Raw genomic sequence first — 22,881 nt, 5'->3', positions numbered from 1 at the left:
AGCCTCATGTGTCTTCAGTGCATGGAAACATACCAAATATGTCCAGCCCAGCAATTTGTGACCACAACAGTATAACAAACAAACAATAAAATGAGTGAAAAAAACAACACTAACATCATATTCATTACATCTTACTGACATGTTCAAAACCCCAGACAACTGCAATAAACTCCCAGGGAGCTAAGCAAACGGACATGTGAATTCACTTTGTGTGAATACAATTGTTGGAGGCTGTACTGGTTGCCAAAACCGGCCTTTGTACCACACAGTTCTTTGCTACAGAGCTGCAGACATGTTTGCCACTCTGATTTGCTTGCTGGCAGTTATTTGTTTGCTTTTCAAATTCAAATCTCCTGACAACAGATAATCTGTCACTTATATTGTCCTTACTCATGATTGTAAGTATTTAAGGGGTTAGATATTTGAAAACTGCTTTTAAGCAGCAATGCTGGGTGTGGAGTCTAAGTTTGCGTCCCATCATCTCCCCTCTGGACACCACTAACGTTTCCAAACAGCTGTATTAGTTCATATGACTAAAGCAGGATAAATGTCTCTTATAATACTGTGAGCCATGGGACTGAATCATCTGATTCTGCTGACCCATATTTTTGTGTTTGTTGCATTGTTTTGTCCCTAAAGTAAAATGCAGGGGTGGGGGAATTACTTTTCGTCTGTTCATTTGTTCACATCCACATCTGTCCATCACACACAAAACCTTAGATACCACTAACTAGATTTTGAAGGGGAAATTCTCATCACTGCAGTGCTACAAATACAGGTCAAATTAAGGTGACATATTTGTGACTGGCTGGCCCAGAGGTGGACTACATTATTCCTTGGTGACGACATGTTCACTTTTACCTTGTGTTTTTGTTGTAGTCAAGGTGATGACCTGATAATAGGGGTATACAAAACTGGAATCACAACATGGAGAGGATGTTACCTTTGAAGTAACTAAATTGCAGTTATAAAAGGTAGCTACAAAGGGTAGTCACATGTTGAATGTCAATTACCAGTGTGTGTGTGAGTAAGACATTTGGCAGTCACCACTTTAATATGTGTTTTCAAAGGATACTTAACCAAGCACCAGTGAGGTGTGTCCAAAATACAATTAACATCAGTCACCAAACATCTAAAATTATTTAATGTGGCAAGACGAATCTTGTAAGAAAAATACTGCCGTCATGAGTCATGTAAGCAGCCTCAGTCAGAGAGGTATAGATGAACATTTAATAGGATAGTTGCTTAAAAGTATGGTCTAAAATTTGCAGTTTCCAAACAAAACATGTCATCAACTTTGCAAAGATGATATTTACAGGTGTACTGCCATTTGGACATCGCTTACTGTAGGAAATTGTTTACACACAATGACATATACTCTGGCACCCCAGAATACTGGAAAAAGTAATATGGTGTGATAAGTCGTTTTCACCCTTTCGCTTCATGTAGACCAGCACGGTGGATCTGTAGCCATCTCATGCCAGGCATTAGGTCTGATGTTAGCTCTGCATAGTAGTGTAGCTGCCAAGATATATGAAGTGTTTTTACAGGACCAGGTGCACCTTTTGATGCATTGTTCCCTCAGTATGTTAAGAGATGGCAAAGCCCCCCCACACAGCTACACTAATTCAAGAGTGGTCTCACGAACACCAGGGTGAATTCCAACACCTTCACGGTCAAATCTCCTCATATACATGGCTCAGTATTTGTATTACAGCATTCCTTGGAGAATTGAAAATGTTAGAATGGCTGAAAATGTCTTTCTTAGGTAATCAATTAGTAGTTGTTGGTTTTTTTTTGCTTGCTCTCTCTCTATCAATGTAGAAAACAATCAAAACATTCCAGTGTTTTCCTCCACTCTATTATTGAATAGCACCCAAACCTCATCTGGACAGACTCTTTGAACGAAACAAATGACTGAAATAAAATCAGTTCTTCTTACAAAAGTTGGAAAGGGTTAAAGCAATCAAAGACGTACCCGTTACTTGCACACAGCTGCCATATGTAGACATTATGCAAAATTAAAGACAGGTCTCAACTGCCTTTCCCTGCTCTCCTCTTTTTCTGAGCTTTGCTGAGAATGACCGAAATTCCTCGGACATCCTGTAAAGCCATCAACCTGATTTCTTCTCATGTCACAGTTTAATGAGTGGTGGAATACTGTAGCACAGCACATCCAGGCACTGAGAAAACACTACCTCACTTGAGGCATGAATAGCAGTGTAAGCAACTTTGTGCTACACCTTGGCAAATGTAAGAGTGGAGGATAGATACTATGTTACATAATACTGAAAATGACAGAAAAGTCAAGTTTTTTATTTTAAGCTGTAATATAAGGTCCTACACTATTGAGCAATGGATTAATAAGCAATTATTCCATTATATCACTCCTCCTGCATTTGTATAAACGTTTAATATCTTATACATGGGCTTGCACACATCTCTATGACCTATTATTGGTTGAATTACTCACTAAAGATAGAGCATGCTACTAAAGCAATCAGTTGGAGAGCGCTGATACAGCTGGGGCATGCTCTATGCATGTGAGAGGAAAGTGAGACCTGTCTACACCCAGAATATATGTGGGTTAGATCAAAAAATAAATTAGCACCGTTGCAAACACTCTTAATGAGTCACCAGCTGAGCAGTTAAAACAGAGGGGGGTTACGCTAAATATAAACACAAGCACATGTAAAACCATGAGATAAAAATGATGCACATGGCATGTGGTGAAGTTTCTAAACAACAATTTCCCCTGCTGATGCTCAGCTCCTCTCTAAAAGACAAATAACAAATGACAAAGCCCCTCTGTTAATATTCAGGTCACTCTTTCATTACCACTCTTTATCTAACTGAGAATATCTACTGTATCATGAGCACAGCTGATGTGATATTTTAGTCACGCAAGCAGATCAAGTGACACAGAGTGCTAAGTCTGGTGATGATAAGAATAATAGTCACCTTTAATTGCCCACGTCTAGCTTTTCAAATAATTTCTCCAGGAAAAGAGGAAACCTTGCTGTATTAAAGTGCAGCGCTGCAAATAAATTTAGGGGTATTTTTATATTCTTCTAATTACTCAAATAAAAAATATAGTACAGCATCACAAGGTAGCTAAGCCCAAAGTGAACTAAATTGAAGACATTTGAGGTTTTGTTCAAATTTAGTAATTGGGCCTCACTTTGGGCTCAGCTAATTTGTAATCGGCATTTGTCAGTAATTTTTATTGACTACTTGATCAATCCTTAAACTTGTCGTAGTCACTTTTTGTTCACATTTGTTCCTATCCTATCCCCATTTGTGAATGGAGAGCAGAGGGGTATATCTGGTGTCTGAGTGTGTATTAGGCCTACTTGATATCTTGTTGCCAGAGAAAGCTGGATTTCTATACAGGTCTGTGCCTATGACATGAATAGTTATGTAATATCTTAAATTTACGGTAAGGCAATATATGATAATACCAATAAATAATATGATTAAGTTAAGACCACAATGGAATATTCAGGTATGTAATGCCTGGGGTAGAAACTGATACCAGACACTTGAGAGTTAAACATAGAACACAGCGTAATACACAGTGTACTATGATTTACTTAATTATTCAGTGTACTTTCATGTGATTCCAAATAGGATGCACAGCCAGCTATGTTCAAAAAGTATGACATTGTATAATAACAATGAGATGAACTCTTGCATCAACAGAAAACAGTAGATCTGATGAGAAACTGTCCCTGCCTGAAAGCCTTATGAATGTTCCATTATGCCAGAGCCTTCTGCTTGCCAAGTCAGGAAATGGCCATGCTGTTTTGATGAGACAAACATCCATAGAAATTCAGCATTTCTGCAGGGTGCTAATTTGTCATGCCCCACCACAACATGCAAAATGTATAGAAGGCCTTCCAATCTCCTGCTGGCTTTTGGGGGTCATTATGAAGGGAAAAATCACAGCAATATAGACAGGCAGAATAAGATGGATTCCTGCATTAAGTGGATGAGGCCCTCTTCACTACAGGACTTGGGTTACACTACAGCCTACTGCACATATGGAGCTCTTTGTCCCACATTCCCTCAGGTTTTTCATGACAAAAAAACCCTAACTGTGTTAGCTAAAAGCAATGTCCAATCCTGGATCATCTCATTGGACCATGTAGCTCTCAGTGTCAGAGAGGGCTCATCGTGTCCCGTCATCTCAAACGTGGCTGTGGTCTTCGTTGTTTATGTAGTTCCAATAAACTGCAACACTGACCCGTTTTTTCTCAGGCCCAGTCAAATAACCAGGCAGGAAATGTTTTCCCTCTGCTACAACAGTATAGATAGTCCTTTGATACTTATCAACTGTTATTTTCTACTGCTTTCTTCAACTCATCTGCATTCTGCTGCAGCACAATGTCTCCATCTTTCCTTAGTAATAGTGAGCCTGGGATGTCTAGCTGACACTGGACTCCATGCTCCTGGGTTTCTGTGGACTCGACACTTTCCAAAGATAACACTGGCCAAAGATTTCCACTCACGGGCAGGCTGAGGCCCTGCTGAGGCAGCCTGCCTGATGGGGAACAGACGAAAAAGAGCTGGCTTAAGACATCTATTAAGATCCATAGCACTGTACAAATGTGATATGCCTTCAAGGTCTATAGTTAGTTACTACAGATGAGAGAAACAGGGACCAACAGTGTTAGAAGAGTGTGTTCTTTAAATACACTCAGACGATAGAGAACCAGTCACAGGATGCTCAGCTGGCTTGATAACATGATACCAAAGATGAAGAATAATAAGAATGTCATCCAATACAAAATAGGCGAACAAATCAAGTGCATTTATAAGTGCATTTCCTCGTCTTACTATAACTCTTCACTAATAGCTCCTGTTCCCCGATAACTCCCTGTTTCATGTAGACGTATACATCTGTGATATATTGTCCCTTTTCTATTATTCAGAGGTAAATTGAGATTTCCAGGAAAGGCTTGTCCCTCTGAGAGGGCCTGGAAAGCCTGGCCTGTCGGTGTGCACAGTCATACACCACATGACGTCTTAGCAGGGGAACATTCCTCCATGACTTTTTCTCTCCCTCTAAAACCATCTTTCTCGATTTAGAAACGGGGGGCACGAAAAGTGGTTTAGCGCGAAAATATGGGGCAGCAGATTAATGCAAAATTAAGCCATAAAAAACCTGACATATGTGAAATGTCCCAGACTGGGAATGAAATATCATTTCTCCTATTCAGAAACTTTCCACAGGAAGAAATACATGAGGCTGAATTCCACTTAACCTCTTTCGTCTGTGTGCCAATGAAAAAAAAGAAAAGATAAAATGGTTGAAAGTTTTACCATTGCCAAACATTACCTAAGAGAATCTCTCTGAGGGGAGCAGGTATCTACAGTATGTCCAAAAGGTAATGTCTTGGAAGGAAGTCAACACAACTCATGCCAAAATGTTTCTTTCCAACTATGCTCTCCTAAACACCACAGAGGAAGGCAGATGACTGAAATGATGTTATGGCTTCAGCAATCAATGTACAGGAGCTGGGATTGTGTCTCTTCTCCATAAATCATTTAATGGTGACAGGAGGTGGTCCTCTAGTCACTCAGCCCGCCCCCACTGGCTGACCTCAGGGGTGACATCTTCTCTCAAGTGTCAACCCAAACATAAAGGGGTGCAGCCAGCTCCCATAGTGGAAGCTATAAAGGTCACACAGGCCTGTGCCAAACCAGCCCTTTCATCCTATAGCATTTACAGGATCAACGTGCTAGAACACAGGCATCAAAGGCAGAGAGAAGGGGAGAGAGTGTGTATGTGTATGAGAGAGACAGCGAGACAGAGGCAGAAATGACCTCTATGGCCCTTAATATGTGTGCAACTCATGTGTAGGAGGGTGTGGGATAATCTTGGTGAGCTGTGTAGTGGGGGTCTCCAGGTGGTCCAGAGGGTTAGACAGGGTTAACCCCAGTTGACCCTGGCTCTCTGCTGTCAGAAGTAGGAGATCTACCCTTGGCTTGTCAAGGAAACCAGAACAATGTGGCATGTCCCTCATTTGAGACAGTTCCTGAAAAGAGTTGAAATGGGATAAGTCCCTTTTACGTGTCTTTTCTTTATGCAAACGTGCATCAGGAAAACATAAAATCATAGACTTTGTTATGAAACCAAATGGCCATTCATGAAGACCACTCTTCTGTTTCTATATGTTATCAACTGTGTTTAAATTACACCCATTTGTTCATGCTGTCTAAGTATTAAATGTCATAAAGGCAGTATGTAGTCATGCCCAAACAAAAGTTTTCAATCTAAATCTTATTATTGTATGCCAAGTTTGAAGAAAATACCAGTTGTATTTGTTCCAATAAAGTGAACTGACAGTGTCTGTCTCAGGACAAGCCTCAGCAGAAGCACATGGCTGGTTGGCAGGTTGAGCTTAAACACTTCCTCTAAATGCTGAGACACAAAGGTCTCAGATGGCAGCACATGGCAGGGTGCAGGTCTCCTTTAGTCTCATATTAGGTAGCCTAGGAGTTCCTGCAGCCTGCAACAGCTGACTGTTGGGAGGTAGAGGTCACAGTCTAATTTTACTGATCAGTATGAGGGGGGGGGGGTATGTGGATGTTGTTTGAAGATGCTTTGTGGAATAGAAAAACTGTTACATTTGTTCCAGGGAGGATGTCAAAACAGGAGGAAGGTATCTTGCAGTTGTGAGCAAAATAAAAGTTACTGTACTGTAACTCTTTTTTACTGTGCTTGTACATTCTCCTTCAATGGGCACTAAACAGCTAAACAAACCACAAAGCATGAAATCTTGTATTGACAATAGAATCCCTTATAGTGGATAGAACATGTGTTTAGGGTCCTGCAGTAGTCCGCACTTAGATTTAGTGTACTACACATATAGTATGCACTGTATGAGAGTTTGTCTGTTATGTTTTGTTCTTTACTTAATGTTAGGGCTTTAGAATATAGCCATTGGGAGAAATTGTGGGACTGGGAGTCAAAATCTGCCTAGCACCATGAACATGTTCATTAGTCACTCGTGTGGCTGGGATCTAGCTGGTCTGATCAAAATTTGATGAATGTGTTTGTGTATGCAAAGCAGTCTGACCTCTCTCCGGTGACATGGTCTCATAGAGACAAAGCGTAACAGACAGCATTTGTCAGAAAGCAGGTGTGTGCACAGACTAGCATACATAGACTTTTGGCAGTGTTGAGTCAGAAAACTTTGTGTTACTAAATCCTGAGCTAGACAGAGCACATCAGCCACTGTAAGCGGATAGTAATAATGACATTTTAATAAGTTCACATGCCTAATGATCCATCAGTTTTTGTGGGTTGTGACTAAATAATAAATGATAGTAATGATGAATAACCAAGGTTAAGTATTGTTTTGTGTGGAACCATGGTAACATGCCATACGTATGTAAATCCAAAGCTGTTTAACTATCTCACAGTGTCTTGCAACAGAAAAACCTCACACTGATCATCCACTCTGACTTGATGATTCCGACTTCATTTCTGAAGTAAATCTAGTGGTCTGATGTTTCTAGTGCAGAAAACACACATGAACAGGAGAAACCATACTCTTCTTCCTCCATGACTCTCTTCCAACACAGCTGCTCCCATTGCCTGCCACAGGAGGCTGTGCTCAGCTGCAGGAGTGGAAAGTTAGGAGGGAGTCTGGGGCTAATATGTGGCTTATGATGACACATACGATTGCATTCTTTGCATAAGGGTAGCCAAACTGAATTAAAATGATTGTATTCATGAAGTGCACGAAAAATTACTTGCCATCTTTGCCACATAAAGACACCAGTAGTCTATGGCATGAAGTCGATGAATGAATTCTGCCCTGCCTGCCTCTCCAGACGAAAGCCTATATTATAAACTCTCTGAGCTTGTATTGCACTATTTTTGTTTGTAAGTTAAGAGTATTGATTGTGTTTTAATTGATCGAAAAATATCTGTAGTGCAGTGGTTAAACCTCTGCCAGGACCTGCTACAGTAGTATATCATCATGTCAATAAAAAAGTGAGTTACTAATGTAGACTGCCTATACCATTATATATCCAGCATCATGTTTGATGGTTGCCAGCAGACACTCTGGATTTGATACTGGCCAAACTGCCATTGAGTTGAAGGCAGTCCAGCTGGTCTAGCTGGAAATAAGTTATTAAGTATAAGCCGCCTGTAACTTTTGATAATGGGTGGCACGGTGGTGCAGTGGTTAGCACTGTCGCCTCACAGCAAGCTGGGATTAGCTCCAGCCCTCTGCGACCCTCTAAAGGATAATCGGGTATAGCTGATGGATGCATGGATGAAACTTTTGATAACCTTTACAGTCTAAGTGCTGAGTGTCAGAGCTCTTTGAAAGCTTACAGGCAGCTAGTTGACATTCAATTTGACTGGCCCATGCAGTTTAATTTGCAATTGCAATTAGTACTTCGAAGTTAAAGCTATTTTTCATGTGCCATTTCCTATTCACGTTTTTCATACAAGTACAGGGAGTGACAACAATAACACCTGTACAATATGATGCTACTTTGTGTAATTTTTGTTGACACTGTGTCAGAAAGCTGTTGACTGAGGCTTTAGTTTGTGGGGGTGTTTCATTGGATTGCAATTGCATTATATTTTAAGGTAGTCCTGTTTACTCCCTAACCTAAATAAAAACAAAAAGAAAAGAAAGATATCATAATGCAAAAGAGGATAATGCAATCCATTCATTGAACAGATGTGTTGTATATTGTGTCCACCCCCTGTATTTAGTATTTGTGTGTGTGTGAACAGCGAATTCTGAATGAAACCCTGCACGGCCTCTTTTAGCTTTGTGTTGAACCTCGCTAATACAAAAGGCATTCATCATAGAACAAGGAGAGAATAAGCAGAGGGAACAGCCACTGATGTCATTGAATTTTGAGGTCCAGACACTGGGAGAGATTCAAACATTTTTCACATTTCCAAACACAGAGATTAAAGGCTTATATACACGCTTTTATCTTATAAACAAGAGGTCTAAGCAGAACATTTTAGCACTTTGTGTGTTCAATGATCCTTAAGTGACCACTGAGAAAACCACCATACAACACATATGAATAGATCTGAATGGATCACAACAATGTCTGACATATTCACTGAAAGATGAGACTTAACTTTACGCAGCTTTAACCACAACAATGATGTAAACATGGCTCGCTTTCCTCACAACTTCAGGAAACATTACTTATGGTTTATACCAATAGAGATTTTCACTCCTCTTTATAACCCAGACTAAGCAAAAGCAGACAATGTTTCTTTTACACTCACCACAGAGGAGGATTGGGTAAGCTGTTTGTTCAAATGTAATTAGTGCAGAATTTATTATTTTTTGCCCACAAAACTTGACAATTTATTGTTGAATTTAAGAACATTCTCTACTTGCAAATTGAATCAGATCCATCAGTGCTATTAGTGATAAAACCTCCTTTGATTCACCTGTTCATATGCTTTGCATGAGTGACAATTTACTACCGTGTGCGACATGCATTTCAGCCAGACACAGTGAATCTTCTTGTAACCTGCAGTTCAGATAGAGCCATCCCAATGGCCCAACATGCCTGAACCGATTAAGAAGGCTCTTGGCTTACATTCAAACAAGGCAATGGGGCCTCTTCTGTTTTTTCTCTATCTACTGTATGGCCCTTTTCCTCTGCTTTGAAGACGTAACAAAGGTTGTCCAATCTTCTCCTGCTAAGGCCACTCTGAGTGGTCCCCTTCAGAGCCACGGGTGGGCTGCAAGAGGAGATTCTCCTGGTGCTTGAGCTCTTTATTTCAACTGGGCTCTCCATTTACCCAACAATGTCTGGAATGGAGGTGAGAGGATCGAGTATTTCAGCTTCAGTTGCAGCCTTAATCAAAAGCCAAGTGAGAACAATGCAGTTGCTTTTGTCATTTTGATTGCTTAAAATTTACTTTGAGTTGCCACGCTATAGACAGCATCCTTCTTTGTGATTTTTTAAATAAGTCTAATAAAATATTCATTTGTTAACTTCTTGTTCCTGTCTCATCTGCATCAAATTATGTTGTGAATATTGCAACTGCATCGCATGCTCTAGTTGTTTTTCATTTTACCGAACTCCCTCACCTCAATGTTCGGTATCAAGAGAATAGAAAATGGCTTGTTGTGAAGTCAACAGTGAAAAGAATATTATGTTTCATTAAAGGCCCTACAATATAAATATTACTTATCCCACTTCTGCCCTGGACTTGAGCTTACATCAGCTCTAAAAATAACAACTGTAGTTGTTCCTTGGCCTTGAACATGTTTGAAGCCGATTAAGAGAAACAGATACCCAATGGCGTAGCTAATATTTACAATGGATCACAATATGGTCGGCAACATCCATAATCACTCCACAGCTGTGTATCATGCCTCCCACTCTGGGTGGTTACACTGTTGTGAACCAGAACACGAGTGGATGGCTCTCAAATCATTAACACATCACCACAAAATGCCATATACTTTGTACCTTTGCCGAATGGCTCACGATAAATATGCCTGAAGTTTCTGTTGGCCCCCAGCCAGTTACCACAACACAATGTGAAACATGGGAAGCCACAGGTGTTACAGAGCTACAGCACAGAGTGGAGGCATGGAGAGATAAAAAAAGAACATTGTTAATCTGTCTTACACTATGAAATGAAACAGCTACTGTTTGCTTGATAATATAGAAACATGAAATCTGAAAGGTTCTTCTCACTACATCATCATATGTGCCCAGGGCATGAGAAGCTGGCAAGTCAGAGGGAGGAAGATGCAAAGGCAGAATAAGGTGGAAGACAAGGGGATACTAATGTCCCCAAGGCTTTCATTTAGTAAAAAAAGAAAGAGACATAGAAAGGAGAGCATGGCCGCTACATACTGTGGCAAAGCCTTTTGTTTGTGGAAGATGAGGGATTCAGCTGGCTTGTGTAGAAATGTGAAAATATGTAGCACTCAAATATTTTAACCACAATTTGGTCTCTCCACATCAAAACAATGATATGAAAGAAGTCTCTCCACCAGTTTCAGAAGGGACATTTTGAGTACAAGAGTCCAGTGTACAATTTGGACAAAAATGGGGCTCTAAACTCAGGCCTAAACAGGTCATGTCAATCTATATTTTTCCAGCTGATGTCAGCTTAAAGACTAAATCAATCTCTGCACATGAATGTGACAAAAATCCAATAAATCCTTTTTCAAAGTAAAACAGCAATGGTAAATGATTCAAAGATAGCCAGCTGTGGCAACACTACTTGATCCAAGGTGAGAGAAGGAATAACAATGCTGTTTCATAGAACATTGGATGAATGACAGTTACTGTAACGACAAACAGAGAAAATATGAAGTGTTTTGAGTCTCTTAAGCATTTCTCATATTCTCCCGATAGATGCAGAGAGGCAAAGAGACATTTCCTTACAAAGACATTGACATCAAAGCCGAAGGAAAGAAAAGGAGCCAGCATGACATGTGAGGGAGGATGTGAGATGGAATTCCATGGCACACTGGAATTTGGCTGAAGGCCAGTGGGGTACTGAGTTATAGGTCAGGGATTTTTCTAGTTAATAGTGCCACTCAAATTCTTCCTGCCCATATAGTATAACGACAACCCCAAACTCAAATCTCAAATATGACAAAGATGATGAATTAAGCACTGTCTGAAACTCTGCTAAAGGTTCAGAGACAGATGATATGTGGTGACATATGTCGACATATTGTATAGAGGCACATAGAGCATAGTAGAGCATAAAAGGCATTAAAAATAATAGAAAACATAGCAGGTGAAATGTTAGAGTGATTGGCTACCAACCTAAATTAATTAAATCCAAGAGGAAAACAATATTTGCTCAAAATTCAAATTAATTATTTGATCAACACAAAAATAACCGTAGACTATTTTGATAGTCGATTAATCGTCATTTTTCTAGGAAAAATGCCAAACATTCCCACGTTCCAATTTTTAAAATGTGAGGATTTGCTGCTCTTCTTTGTTTTATGTGATAGTAACTGAAGATTTGGGGGTCTTGGACTCTTTAGTAGGACAAAACAAGATAGTTGAAGACATGACCTTGGGCTTTAGGAAATTGTGATGGGCATTTTTCACCATTTTAAAGACCAAACAATTAATCGATTAATCAAGAAAACAATTGCCAGATTAATTGATATTGAAAATAATTGTTAGTTGCACCCCTAAGCTAGTTCAATTAACCATAATGGCATTTAATCTGTCTGTATTGACAATTATTGCGATAAATGAAAACAACTTCATGTATGTGTTTTCTCAGCCTGCTCGTCCTCCCTCCGTTAAGGATACAGAGAGAGGGCAAACACTGGCTGTGCAGAGGCACCTCAAACCTCAGCTCTAAATCATCATAGACCCTTGTGTAAATATACAATAAACAATTCTCTGCAGACATCAAATAAATGTTGGTTTGAGCAAAAACAAACTCAGATTCCTTCCAAATTTTCCTTCCTGTGAGCTGTCAGCTGTTTAAAGTCTGTGGCTACTGAGGTTACACACCTGTCCACTTCAACAAGGACTGCTCCAGTCTCACAGCAGTGGTAGACCCCAGAGTGGTCTGTTTCACATGGCATCCACTCTTAGCGGTCCAACGCATATGTCGTGATGTGCCACTTTGAAAAACTATATTTTGTTATGAGCGGACTGTAAAATGTAAGTTATACCAATTTTGAACAAATCATCAAATTTTCTGACAAGAGTTTGGCAAGTTGTCAGAAGTGAATGGAGAAGAAAAAAAGGGACAGAATATCATTATTTACTGCACTGAAACTCAATAATGAGACTATAGGATCCCTAGTTATCCACAGGAATACAGTTTTGTCCTCTGGTCAGGCTGCACGCTCACCCTTCTCCTTCTATCCTGTAAACACAGCAAGGAAAAAAATACTCCCTTCTTGGATGAAAACATAGACAGCTCTCTTCTTTTTGGATGGGTGAGGAGCAGCTCTGAGGGGCCTTACAACTGGAACCAGATGGGTTCCATAATATGTGCAAGACTTTGCATGACTGCGTGCAATGTGAACGTGAGCATATGAGTGCGCTTATACAAATTAATGTTATAGCAGTCTACAACCTTGCACAGTATGTGAAGCAAATCTACAGGAGAGCCAACAATTAGCCCTAATCCTACCAAAAAAATGGAAAATTCTGCATTTTAGTTGTGAGGGCACAGGGACAAAATGAGGGGAAACATTGTCCTGTATTGTTGCCCATAAATGAAGCATTAACCTAAGCTGGACAACATAAGTTGTTATCTCTCTACATGGGGTTGTTGGGCTCATGGCCAAACAGAGAGTATATAAAAACTGAGTGAGAGAAAGTGTGAGGTGAGTGATACCATCAAACCTTCCAGTGATCTAGTTTTGGTATCAGCTGTGATTTAAAAAGCAAGACCCACTCCACTCGCTTCTCTTCACGAGATATTTGCCGCCTCAGATTTCTCCTCTTTGGCACATTGTTGTTTAGGTTAGCCTCCTGGGGTGACTCTAAGTCCATGATCCCATTTGGGGGTCTCTTTGTGGGAAGTCATAGAGATGAGAGACCAGGCCATTTGATCTACCTCTGTGTCTCATGGGTGCTACGTGATATGCATGTTTTTAATTATTCCCCGCTTGCTTGGCACTTGCCTGTCACAGAAACATGACTAGATATTTGATTTGATTGCTTTAATGTGGCTCTGAAGTGAGGTGCTGTAGTGAGGAGACTCAGTATGTGATCCAATTCAAAGGTGCATTGTGACAGAGCTATAATATTATTGACCAGATAAGAACGTCAAATAAATTAAGTATATATAAGTATTAATATATTTTTTACATTTTCCCTGAATTTATTTTACCTGATTCAGAGAACTGGATATGAGCCATAACCTTAGGCATAATTAACTCTCTTGGCTCTTTACAAAATGATAGCAGACATTTCAAGCTGATCTTCTTTTTAATAGGCAGGTTAACTACTGGAATTGTTTTTTACATGTGTTCACAAAACTGCAGATGGCTTAGTACAGATCTGGCAGAGTCTGTGGAAAAGACAGGCACTGTGGTTGGGAGCACCACCATAACCCGCAGGTGATCTTATCGTCTGAAGTTAATGTGCTGACATCCCACACACACATACACAAATGTTTGTTTCACTATCCCTATGTGGAACAGTTATATAACCCTAACCCCTAACCCTACATAATGCTTTCCCTAGCTGCTTACCCTAACCTTAACCATCACAACTAAATGCCTAACCTTAACCCTTACCTTAACCCTAACCTTAACCTAATTGTAACCTGTACCCTAAAACCAAGTCTTAACCCTCAGAAAGCAGTCTCTACCTGTGGGGACCTCAACTGTTGTCCCCACCCAAGTCCCCATGGGTTAGTGTGCATTAAGGTTAAAGTCGACACTGAGATATAAGAACCTGAAACACACATACACACACACGCACACACATAATAACACATTACTTAGATAAACAAACATTGAAAAGCCCACACTTAACACTGTATAGTTACATGCAACAACTATGTTGTTAGCTGCCAGGAACTCATCTTCCAACATAGTTTGCAGAGGGATAACCGTAGAGAATTTACTGCTCATCGTCTTCCATCTTAACAACCGCAGAGTTTTCAGTTGTCAACCTGAAGATCAAAACTACCAATTTGACAAAATTATAGCACAAAAAAGAAACGTAAGTCAACAGCGGTCACAATGAATCATGCTGAGCCCAGATTATAAGAGGTTGTAAAACACAAGGCAGATAATCCACTAAGAATGTGTCACCTCTGATTACAGAAGTCACTCCTCAGCTGGGATCAATGTGCTGACAGATGAACCTGTTCTTAAGGGGGAATACCAACAAATTTCAGCTTCCAAATGTATGATTTTCACATTTGTGAATGCTATAAACAAACAAAAAAAAGTTTGTACCACCCACTAATCTGTGATGTGTGATTGGTGTACAGCTGGCTCCATATAAAATGATTTGCAAGAGTGTGACAGAGTTCAAGATGATTTTCTGGGAATCAAGGAGAATTTTCTGGATTGCAGTTGATAGATTTACCACATCAAATGTGAGCCTAGCATTGCATAAATATCATTAATTGCCAGAGGAGCAGCTTCTGACTGTACATCTGTATGAACTCAAGAAAAGCTTGTTTGGAGTCTTTACTTTGCAAGAGCTGCTGATAATAACAAAACATATGTGACATTTGTTAATTCTTAACTTGTTATCCCCATTTAAACATTCTGTGGTCCACACTTTAGTCTCTCTGTCTCTCTCACTGTCGTCAAATTCTCCATACCATCACATCACAACAACCCGGGCCGCCTCAGAAACATAATGGCACATAAGAAGAGGACCTACTGTACTTGTAAGACAACACTAAAATAAGCCGAAGGCTGCTTTAATCAGGCCCTCGCTACCACATCTAGTCCACCGACAACAATAACAGCCCGATAATTTAAACAGGCTGTGGCCAATGCTAACACGCAGAGTGGGACGAGCTGAGTTTATTTTCTGAATCCCAGCCTGTTGTGCTGGTCAAACAAATATAAACAAAGACCAAACCATCACCACTGCTGGTTATTTGATGACAAAAACACATCCATTCAAAAATCATTTTCTTTTTCCTCAGAGAAAGGACTAATGCACACATCAAGTAATACTGTAATAACATGCATACAGACAAATATCTGAGGAGGTTCATACTGCCATGATACAGTGTCATACATCTATCATTTCATATTTATTACATCTATAGTCATCACATCTATCATCTGGGAGCACTGATTTTGGCCTTTGAGCTCCAGGAAGGCTCATACTGGAAACTACTCTGAAAAAAAAGTGTCCCCTGAACGCCTTAAATGTTAATGTGAGTCATTAGGGCTTCATTTGTAGTAAAGGTTAGTAGTTATAAAAAAGCACTTTTAGTACACAAAGAGCCTGGATTGCTTCACTGTGTGATTACAACAAATCACTGTGCCAGAGGTGGATCGGTAAAAAGCAGTTTTGGGTGAGCACTTTCCTTCCTCCGCTGACTCTGATGCATACAGATTTCCACCTGGTCCATGCAGAACCATACGTATGTGAGAGCTAATGACTATGATTAGGGAAGCCTGGATTAAGTCTTGCTGTGGTTCATGACACATGCACACTCTAACACACATATACACACAAACTGTAAGCTAGCCCTGCAATATGTACATTTGAAGAAACTCAAAAAAACAGATAACATAAACAAAGTTATGTACTACTTCATTAAAACTACATGTAGTACATGCAATGGGTTTTCCACAAAATAGTGGTAAATGACACAGATTACATATATGATTGTAACCAACTCATCACTCATGTTGACGGAGTGGGGCTCTTGGATAAAAAAAAATATCTTGACAACGTGGGTGTGCTAATTTAGCACCCAATTTTAAGTGAGGATACTTTCAAAATGTGAGATTCTATTTAACACTAAACAAATCACATCCAAACAGCACTGGTAATGTTTGAAGAGTGGTGCTATTAGTTCAAGCTTGTCGGACTTAAACAAAAGGCGCATTTCTTAAGGATTTCCAGCAATTCAGAAAATCACAGTGTTATCAGAATCAGAAATAATTTATTGATCCCCGAGAGGAAACTCTTTTGTTACAGCAGCTCATCTTTACGTTGGTGCACACAGGAATAGAAGTACTAGCAAAAAATATAATACACTATAATACAGGTCAGAAAATAAATTAAATAGCAAATGGGTATAAGTATAAAATAAAATGAGTGTGAAGTACCAAGTGGGTTTACCGGTTGATGATAATAATACTGTATAAGGTAATAGTGCATGAACTGTCAAGTTAAGTGTCGCTTATTTAAGGTTATAATGAGACGGAGGATATTGCACAGCAGTAATAGAGGGATGAGTAATATCAATATCAATAAATAGGAAATTTTAAACTAAAATATTACACAGGAGCATTACACAGAATATTGCACAATTATGTCAAGTATTGCAGAGATGTAATGATCAATGGCCAGTTTAATGACTAAGGGTCATACAGACTGACACTTAGAGGGAGGAGTTAACGAGTTTGATGGCCACAGGCAGGAATGACTTCCTGTGACACTCTGTGGTACTTAGCCACTCTGATGCCTCTGTGCATTTTGTGCTGCCAAAGGAAATTTATTTATTTATTTCATTGCATAACATCCCTCAATATACAAAGACAAAAGAATATGGCCAGCAAAAAATAAATAGAAAACAGACAATAACGTGGCTCCTCTTCAGGAACATTTTGGTCTTTATGAACTGACAGCAGGGGAATGCTCAACCCCTCAATACAGAGCAAGCGCACAGCCTAAAGAATACCATGCCATTTGACTTTGGAAGACTAATGAATTATCTCCTGTGTGGAGCAGGAAAATCACCCAGTAATTCTGCACTCATGGTGCTACCAGGTAAGCCCTCTAGTCAGATAAAATTAGGCTCAAATGTCTGGACAAGTTACAGTAACAGTGACCACCTAGCGTAGAGGTAATAAATCAGCTAGCCACGCGGGCAGTCACTGAGGAAGACTAGAGAAGGGCAACAGGTGGCTGTCAACTTAGAGAGAAAGAGGGTCATCATCCACTTAGAGAAGAGCGGCAAGTCTGTCTGCCACTCCCCAGGCTCCACTAAGCTAAGCCAAGCACCAGCAGGAGGAGAGAATAAGGTAAAGCCAATTAAGAGTAGTGTGTGGACAAGGTTCAGCCAAATATTCAATTACATTCATGTTCAGCATGTGACCTATTACATCAGGCAACGACTGGAAATATCTTTTAGGTATCCAGTGTTATAAAATCAGGGAGCATCTCCCAACAATATTATTAACAATAGGAATTTAGCGTTGGAATTTGAGAAGCCTGCTAATATAATATATGAGAGGTTTACTGTATCAGTTACATAATTATAGTCATCAAGAGCATCAAAGAGAAACCCTCTTTGTAATCAACATGTGCAAACTAGACCTCATCAAGAATAAGCATAAGCTGTCTTTCTCATTTCTCTTGTGTCTCACCAATAATTTAATGAGCAGTACATGACAGCACAATCTCAGTAAAATATCCACTGGAGTTTCCAAACTTTGTATTACACGTCAGGCATCAGCAGGTAGAATAAATAACCAGATATGACTATCAGAGATGGTTCTCAGATCATAGTGACTTCATTCAAATCAAAAATGTCTGGGCCTTTGGTTTACTTCTACTGCATTAGAGAAAAATGACCAAATTCTGACAATTTACAGTCTAATAGCTTTTCCAGGCATTGGGTTATTTTTACACTTGAAGCCTGTAGAGGAGGCACCGTGTGTCTTTGTGTGAGAATGTGTTCTCCTCCACATTCTGCTACTGACAACCACAGTGCTCTTTGCTAATAAACCCTACAAGTCAATGGCAAGGTCTTGTGTATAAATTTCGTACATTATACATGCATTCAACAAGGTAACAAAACAATTAACACTTTTTTTATCAGTTACATCTTGCCAGAAAGATGCAGGAAAAGTAAGCCTTGAACAGGAATTTAAGCCAAAAATCAGTACACTGTAGTTGGTAAAAGCTTAGGCAGTTAGCATCCTCAGTTTAATCAAGAGCCAACCTCTGATAAGCACACTGTGTATGTGTTCGCACGCATGCCATGTGTGCGCACGTTTGCATATGTTTTCACTCAGATCTTTGTGCTAGTTCCCTCACATTGCTCAAAGACACCAGGAGGCCCAATAAAACAAAGTGACAGAACACAGTAACTCCAAAAACATTAAATGTTTTCAGTCTCTGCTCCGTGCCAGTGCTCTGTTTTTCAGACTGTTGTCGAAATGCTATTAATTCTCACTCAAATTAAGATTCCAGGCTATTTCCCAAAACTGCCACTGTGCAAGGACCTAAATAAAATAATCCACTGGTAATAGAGGTAATTAAAGCTCATACCTCACTGGTGATATAGACTGAGAAAGACAATTTGACCATCATAAAGTGAGATGTGACTAATGTACAGTTTATTACCCACCAATGCAGGCATGAACTCTGACGGATAGCTGTGTTCGAAGAATAACGCTGTGTTTCTTGCCCCTCCTGTGAAGAAAAAGACAAATGGAGAGAAAGAGAAATGTTACTTGGACATCAAGCCATGCATGATTATTTAAATTTGTTTGTGTGTGCGTGCTTTTGTCTGTGTGTGTGTGTGTGGGGGGGGGGTACACACACAACTGTATCAAGATTAAGAAACAGAATGTCTCTCTGAATCTAAGGCAGCCATCAATATGTCAGAGGCAGGCAAGTGCTGACAAGAACATGTAGCTGAATAGCTACTGTGCAAAGGTGCAAAAAGCTTCAAGCTAAATATTTTTTCAACAAATTATACTGTCCAGTCTTATCCAAACCCTTCAATATTTGCAGTTTTAACACAGCAGGGAAAAGGTTGCGGAACAGAACAGGGGAAAGGTCTCTATAGGTAAAAATGAAGGATGGGAGCTGCTCAGAGGTCAACTCTGCCCCCTGTGTTAATGGAGATATGCCAAGACCCTATCAGCATCCTGTCAACTGCTTACAATGTCTGAATGACAATCCAAAACAAAGACGACAACAATGCACCCCATTTCTATTCAATCGTGAAAGTGAATGTGAGAGCAGTGGAGTTTGTAGTCATACAAAGGATAATTTGACTACTTAGAAGCCCACTCTCTAATTTGTGTACGGAGTTTTATGTAAATTTTGCCTTTTTAAAGGATAATGTTGGCATTATGTTTTTCTTAGTATCAACAAATCCCAAGAAAAGATCCTAACCAACAATGTGTTAGTCCATCTCTCAATATTTTCCAACTTTCCTACCCTGTCTGTGGCAGTCTGCCGCAAGCTCAATCGTTACTACTGAATATATAATTCTATAAAGGCTCACTAATTTCCTTAAACAGTTGGACACTGTAGTTTAACCAATGTTACTCTAATAGGATTAAAGAATGAATTTCTGGGGACTGTTTTCAGCCGTGGATTATACTTGCTGCGTTGGTGAGTATTTTTGTCAGTAGGACAGTGTATGTGGGATAGGCCCTGAAACTACATTGCTCATGTTCATGAAGGAACAAGTCACCTAGTGCAACAGTGTGGCTCATTGATGTGTAATCTTTGGACAATAATGGATATCTATAGCAGAAATAAAGGTGTGCTTCGGCTGCATAGTCAATACTTAGTGGGATTGTTGACGATAAGAAAAATCTAGAATATTTTCAGCCTGAAGTGTTTTTCATCCAGTTATAATTAAACATTTGTGCTTGTGTTTGCATCTCAAATGTGAACAAACCTATAACAACATTAGAATAAAATGACTCAGATCTAGTTGTTGTGTCATCTCAATTAATTTGACAGAGAAAGCACATTCCAATCCTATGTTTTGAATTTTGGTGTTGGGGGCCACCCTTTTGTTTACATTTGGATCACAGATTGCGCCTTTAACCTCCCAACTAGCTAAAGAAGCATACAAACAAACCCAGTAGACACAACTGTAGACAAGAGCACAGCAGGCAGAGTTGCTCAACAACCCCCCTCCTAATTCGGCTCTCTGACAAATGGGCTTTCATGCCACCTGCACAAAGGGTGTGTGATTGTTCAGACTGGCGCAGCGCCAGCAACATACTGTTACTGTTAGTGACAATCAGGCAGCAGTGGGTCTGACACAGAGAGAAAAAGTCTATCAGTACAGAAGGCAGATCATACTGATGCCTCACCATAAACAAGCAGCATTACTGCATAACTGCTCCACACATCCAGACAGACAGACATCTTTCTTGCCCCAACCAGTCAATGGGAGACTGCACTGACATGCACAAAAGCAGATCACATAGTAGGGGTAGTCTGTATATGCTCACTCAAATATAATATCCAGCAACAAGCAGAGGCGACACAGGAGCAACATCTGTCAACATGGACCTTTATTGGTGAGATGAGACGGCAAACATGAACTTAATCCTCTGTGATGCTGTTGAGGCAAATGGGTAACCAGAGCCATTTTGTCACGAACGTCTGCTTTCTCTCTGCTTGGCTGCAACAGTATCCCTGTGCTTAACCAAGACCTGAGGCTACACAGGCCAACATGCTCATTATCAAATTAAACAAATGTGCATGGAATAATATAAGTGAGGTTTTCAGCCCCCCCTCACCAATTAAACATGAACATTGGACACTCCCACAGACAGTGCTGCAGGCCTGTAAAGGGTGGAGCCCAAAGTTACAGAAATAAGCATAACTATAAAGAATGTCAGCCAAATAACAAATTGGCTACATGTTGGGATATAATACCTACTGAATTCCCTGGTCCTCTTTTGGTCTTATGTTCTTCTGTGCCAGAATGTTCTGGTTTCTTCCAGTGGTGGTACTGTATAATTAACTTAAGCCAAGCTCCTATTAAATCTGATTCATCATGTGCAACATCATGCTTCTGAAATCCCTTTGTTGCTACCATTTCAATAACCATGACTATGTTTAATAATCTCACGAAATGAATAAACTTAACCATAACCCAAAACAATTACTTCCTACTTACGTTTTACTTCCTGACCATTAGATGGGTTTATAAAAGATTAAATGAAAATATGGCCATTTTATTCATTCTGTACATGAAAAGAAGCAGTGCACTATAAAAATGTTTACTTAATAGCATAAATCTGATATTCATCATCATCACTTTGCCTATCAAGTGTTACAAAAAGGAATGCAGCTGTGAAAACTTAACAACTATACCTCCCAATTAGATACCCCGCATTACTTTCTTCTCTATTCGTCTCCACTCTCCCATCACTGCTCTGTTGTACAGCACCCTCATAAAGCGCTGTCTTAATCCTAATACCCAGAGCAGCAGCAACTGGACCAATGGATGCCTGCCAGCTCCATGCTCTCTGGATTTATCTACAGGAGCATTACTGGCACTGTTTATAAAACAACACAAAATGTGTACCCACAGAAAGTGAACACACATACTTGTATGCCTGTACTTGTCCTCGAAGACCAATTAATGCCAGACAAGAAGGCCCCACAGAGGCCTACTGACTCAGCACTTCCTGCTAGAGAAACTCCTGCATCAGCGTCTACAGAGGGACCTGCAGTGCCTGAGTGACCGGGGATGGGGTAAGGGGGCTGAAGAATCAGGTAAGAGACTATCTACAGGGCTCATTTCCCTCAGAGGGGTTGCTTCACTAACCACTGACCAGGTTTCACACACACAACCACATACACATAGTCACTGAACAATCACCAAGCTGTTAGCTGTCCTATTAATAATACCCGTAGACTGCTCTGCAAACACATAGCGGACAACCAGTGTTTTATTTCCCTCCTTGAAGTTTAAGCTGTACTGTGTTTGACCATTCCTCTGGTTCTTTTCAAATGTGCCTTTTCTCCTCAAATGAAAGTCTTTTGTGCTGTGAGCGTCTACTAAACAATGTCCAAGTGGGTCTGAAAAAAATGAAAATAATGAAAGCGGAGCTGTCCTAAGAGAGATGAAAGGATATGATGAGAAACTCTGAATAGTTGAGGCCTACAGAGCAAGAACAGTTGGATTTTTAAATGCCTGACTTCTAACTGGTTGTCGAACACATCAAGAACACTCAATAAAACCAAGAAAGGCATATTCAGCACAAAATTGTTGGCTCTTAGTTTTGTGCTTTTTATGTACCAGGGCAGTAAAATGCTAAAAAGTGTCTTCTTCTGTGCTGTATGTCAGCTACACATTTCACATGCTGAATCAATTATGGAGTCAATAACACTTAATGTTATCTTCTAAAGACAAGCCAGGCAATATGTCCTTGAGGACTTACAGCTTTACTAATCATCTGCCAATCAACGTCACATATTTGAGCAAAAACAACATCA

General features: G+C 39.9%; 1 protein-coding gene across 7 annotated transcripts in view; it reads right to left on the bottom strand.

The window, feature by feature from the left end:
- fhod3b (formin homology 2 domain containing 3b) overlaps window positions 1-22,881 on the bottom strand; it is an 88,666-nt gene that overhangs the window by 55,840 nt on the left and 9,945 nt on the right. For all 7 annotated transcript variants that reach the window (XM_044207554.1, XM_044207555.1, XM_044207556.1 and 4 more), the window contains exon 3: window positions 19,028-19,092. In XM_044207554.1, the coding sequence (XP_044063489.1) occupies window positions 19,028-19,092 (65 nt within the window). The remainder of the gene's footprint in view (window positions 1-19,027; window positions 19,093-22,881) is intronic.

The sequence above is a fragment of the Siniperca chuatsi genome, linkage group LG9 (genome assembly GCF_020085105.1).
Source record: "Siniperca chuatsi isolate FFG_IHB_CAS linkage group LG9, ASM2008510v1, whole genome shotgun sequence".
Classification (NCBI taxonomy): Eukaryota; Metazoa; Chordata; class Actinopteri; order Centrarchiformes; family Sinipercidae; genus Siniperca; species Siniperca chuatsi.
Note: the sequence above shows the minus strand (reverse complement) of the source record. Positions and strands in the feature narration are given on the sequence as shown.